The 4798-nt window shown below is 36.9% G+C and overlaps 1 protein-coding gene across 1 annotated transcript; it reads right to left on the bottom strand.

Moving 5' to 3' along the window:
• Window positions 1-1557: 1557 nt before the first annotated feature.
• Window positions 1558-2855, bottom strand: LOC113068028 (transmembrane protein 229A-like). Its single transcript, XM_026240591.1, has one exon. The coding sequence runs from the start codon at window positions 2704-2706 to the stop codon at window positions 1708-1710; it is 999 nt and encodes a 332-aa protein (XP_026096376.1). The 5' UTR covers window positions 2707-2855; the 3' UTR covers window positions 1558-1707.
• Between the last annotated feature and the right edge of the window lie 1943 nt (window positions 2856-4798).

Here is a 4798-nt window from a genome sequence, read left to right as displayed (position 1 = left end):
AGTAGTTATTCACAGTGCACGGTGCTCATAGTTTCATGAGGTCGGACCGTTGTGAAAGTCTCAATACTTTGAGACAGCTTTGTTCGTAAACGCTCAGCTTTAGCTGCCGTAATTTACTCGATTACAAATGGTTTTTCTCTATTCCTCAAACTCTGCACCCTGAGGCCTCGTTTTTATAGATGAACTGAGATACACCTGAACTTGTTTCTGTATGGATGTAATGCTTCGAAAGAGTTTTGATTACAGAAGTGATTACAGCTGCCTAGAAGTGTTAAAGAAGGCACTCTTTAAAGGAATCGCTCCGCAAAGAGTCAGTTTCTCTCACAATCAGTGTGTTATGGTGTAAGCAGAGCTCATTATCAGACTAATGCTCCTGTCTCCACATGCAAAATCCTGACGCATGCAGTTACGAGGAGAGATCGTCCTCATAAATCCCATCATGCAGTTAAACTATCATCCACACCCCCAATATTCAATAACCATCTGAGCCCAGCAGTGGCATCTGTGTTAGTAATTTGTGAAATCCTGCTGTGTGTGTGCAATGGCAGTTCATAAGGTTTATCTTGAACACATCAGGTTTAAAAACACATTAAGCCTGCTAATGCGGCCACCCTTGTTTCTCCGAGGAAATGTTCGCTGGTACAAAAGTCCCCCTGAGAACCAGCAATTTATGGGTTTTCTGTTTATACCTCTGAGAGCAGGTGCGTCTGTCCTTGTGTGCACATCCTGGGCTTTTCTGTCATAGCAAATGTTTGGGGATTTGGCCAGTAAGGTGAATTATTACTAAGCCACTTAAAAATGACATCATGTGAGCTCATACAATGAACAGATTCAAATAAAGTCGGAGAGAACGGTGCTAGTCGTCGCACATGAAACTTGTCCAACAGTCACATCTGAATAACTACAATTTCAGTCTTATCATATTATCTATCTTGCCTTCGAAACAGTTTTCACTCAGAAATTGGTAGTAAATTTCATAAACAAGTGCAAAGAAACAACAAGTGACACTGAATTAAAAAATACATTTTTAAGTTGAAAGACTGAAATTGTATTTTTGGGGGAAATGTAATCCAGCTGTTTCGTTTACTTCCAAACTAGTTTTTAACAAAATATTATTGTTTTAAAAATTATGTTCTCAAGAAAAAATATGTTAATATATATTTTATAATATATGTATGTATATATATATATATAAGTTTTCACAGTTTTATCAGGGCAAGCTGTGACGTGTATTAAACGTTGTAATTTTACATAATTAGTTTTATTAATAATGCAAATTTTAAATGAATATACATAAAATCCATATAAATTATTATAAATTATTATTATTTATATATTCTATATTATCACTACTATTGGCTAAAACAATGATATTTGTCAATGTAAACATTTTTATGGTTTCATGCTTTTTCGCACTTAAATATAGCAGAAAAGCTATTAAACAGCCTGTTATCCTAACAGAAGTCAGGTTCTCATTGTGATAACTTACCCCATACAGTGTGACAACTTGCCCCACTAATAGTGTTTAAAGGCCAGTATTATTAGCAATTTTTTTTCTGAAATCTACAGCGAGTCTATAGAAATTGACTTTCAAAAATAAACCTGAAGTGACAACTAGCCCCAAACCTCCTCTTTTGAAAAAGCTTCTCAATTCTTTCTCAAGCATCAAACGTTCAAATGCCTTTCTGCTGGTCCCAGGAGGATATATTAGGTAAAGCCCACATGCTGTTTGTCCTCCTCCAGCTTCCCTTTTGGCAGCAGGCGTCCATTGGCGCCAGCGTTTGGCATATCCTCATCATTCCTTTCACTGCACACAACCCTCAGCAGAACATTCGACAAGACGTCTTGATACAGACTCAGACAGACCCATCCTGGAAGATACAGCAATGTCACCAGTCCCATGAAATTGAGAGGATAGTGGGAATAGTCCCAGGAGCAGGCCCCATACTGTCTCAGAGCGAAGCCCCAGCTGAACTCCCACGTGTAGATGAAGCAGATGTAGATGGGAAGCCGCTGCAAGGTTCCCCATCCTCTCCTGAAGTGCAGATGGAGGTAGAGCTTCTCCACCACGAAGCTGCAGCTTCCATACATGAAGAAGGACCACAGGGACGTGTGGCCCATCAAGTCCCGGTCCTCTTTCTCAAACAGGTTGAACACAGAGGTGAAGAGCACCTCGTCCAGAAAGCCATGCATCCCGAAGAACACGAAGCGCAGGACGCCGTGTAACCCATTCGGGCGGGATGACCTCAATAACACCCGCTTTTCCTGATACTGCAGACTCAGGAAGCCTTTATGAAAGACATTCGTGAAGTACAAAGCCAGGATGTAATGCACAACGAGCTGCGTGATGGAAACCACTCTGATGTTTTCCGTGCAGGTCACCACATTCCCTATTAAGATCTGCAGGCAGATGTACAAGGACGGGTAGAAGACGAGGTGGAAAACGACAGGTCGCTCCTGAAAGCATCTTTTTTGCAGGTAGATCTTCTCCAAAACCAGATGCGTAATAGCATGCACGACGCACAGATACGGAGAAGAGAAGCCCAGCAGTTTGAAGTCGTTGTGATCCAGGAACCTGCACGCGGACGACAGCAGGATGTCCAGCGTGACTCCGTGCATCCCGTAGAAATACATGCGCATCCACTGCGGTAAAGCAGGCTGAGCGCGCGGGCTGTCCGCTCGTCTCGTCGTCTTCATCGTCATCATCGTGTCTGTCCTCAAACGCACTCAGATGTCGATGCGTTTTTGACTGACGGTCATTTTACGGCGCGACTCTCCGGTGACACACTGCGCCCTCACGAAGCTAAAAATCTGACTAACCGCATCTCTTCTTGCACGATCATTGAAAGGAGCGAAATGAGCAGAGAAGAAAGGACAGACATAATAAAACTCACCACAAGGTGGCGCTGTCCTTTTCACTTATACATAAAGTAAAACGTCTCTGAAGGGCAATAACAATACTGCATTATACACAGTTCTGCACATCGACACTATATTATATCATATTATATTATATTATATTATATTATATTATGTATTAAAATAATTAATTTGATTGTTGTATAGTATGTCATTTCATAAAATACTGTACTACCATATCATATATAAAATATATACTATTATTTTTGCCATTGCTGCAATTATTATTGCTGCAATTAAAATTTAAAATGAATATAATTAAATATATTTAATTATATTCATTTTACATTTTTTATTTGATAAAATAGTATATTACATAAATATATTTATACTTTATGAATACGTTATCTTTATCACATAATATATAATATATATTTATACATTATCTTTAATATGTATATATGTGTGTGTTCTGTGTATTTTCATTATGTATATATAAATACACAAACATACAGTATGTACTTTGAAAATATTTACAAATGAATTTACATTTCTATATAGTCATACAATTTATATTATAAATATATTATATTATATTAATATTTTTCTATATTAAAATAATTAATTTGATTGTTGTATAGTATTTGATTTATTTTATCCTTGTGTTATTTTATACAATAGTGTACTATCATATCATATATAAAATATATACTATTATATTATATATATATATTAATATAGACACAACATATTTTTCTGAAATTGTACTGTGTGTATTTATATATACATAATAAACACACACAGCACATATATTATGTAAACAAAAAACATTTATTTTGGATATGATTAATCACAATTAATCGTTTGGTAGCACTAATATATATTTTATCACTAGTCCTCATATTCATCCATATTTAATAGCCCACTATGCTCTCAAATTCATTGATCACCTTGGTTTTGTAAAGTTGTAGTGTAATTCGACAGACAATTCAGAGAATAAATGTACATACAAAATACTTAAGACTTGTTTTAGCTTCCATATTTACAGTATTTTTTGTAAATATGAGGCACTGTGAGGTTTGAGCTCAGAGACACTTCTGAATCTTCTAAAATATCACACGCTGTTATCTCAGAGCTCCAGTGATCCTCTGGTGTTTTTGGAGGTGACAGATTAGCTCTAAGCACCCAGCCGGGCAAACTGTTATCTGTGAGGGCCGGCGGATAACAGAGAACAGGATGTCCTCAGTGGCTTCATGGCAATATTATAGTGAATCACTTGTTATATTCTTCATTTGTAAGTTGCTTTTGAATAAAAGTGACTGCTATTTGAAAGGCCATCATTCTGCTAGCACTGGTAATGAACCAACTATATTAAGCTTTTTTTGTTTTTTAATACTTATATATTTACAGTAGCTGCAGCAACACTGCAATTCTGCACAGCGGCCACTAGATGGAAGCAAAGTGAGATTTTAACTCGAGCCATCGCTCATTCTGTCTGCTGCAGCTGCCCTTAGGAAAGAAAACATAATTATATGTGAAGGGCAAATTATCAACAAGCTGGTACATGACAAGCTCTTTTAGAGCATTACAGCAATGCTGAAAGCAATAAGTCGCTTTAATTTATCCCAGCATGGGCACAGCATTTCAGAGTATCATCAAATGATCTTCATTATAAAATTTCTATTCCTTCCCAGCTTGGAACGCCTGGGTTGAACATGTTAGGATGTTATCAGACATTCTTTTGTATATGGACATCCCGTGTGTTTAGATAGTTTGTTCACTTACACTGTAATCACTTTAAAATAGGCCATTTGTATTGACTTGTGCATGTTTGTCTCGATTCAAATTCACACTTTTAAATCACGTTAGTCAGGGAACTGCCATATTTATTTTTTTAAAAGAATGAAAACTAAGCTGTGAGGAATAAATGTATAGGCCT

This window comes from Carassius auratus, chromosome 4, assembly GCF_003368295.1.
Source record: "Carassius auratus strain Wakin chromosome 4, ASM336829v1, whole genome shotgun sequence".
Classification (NCBI taxonomy): domain Eukaryota; kingdom Metazoa; phylum Chordata; class Actinopteri; order Cypriniformes; family Cyprinidae; genus Carassius; species Carassius auratus.
Note: the sequence above shows the minus strand (reverse complement) of the source record. Positions and strands in the feature narration are given on the sequence as shown.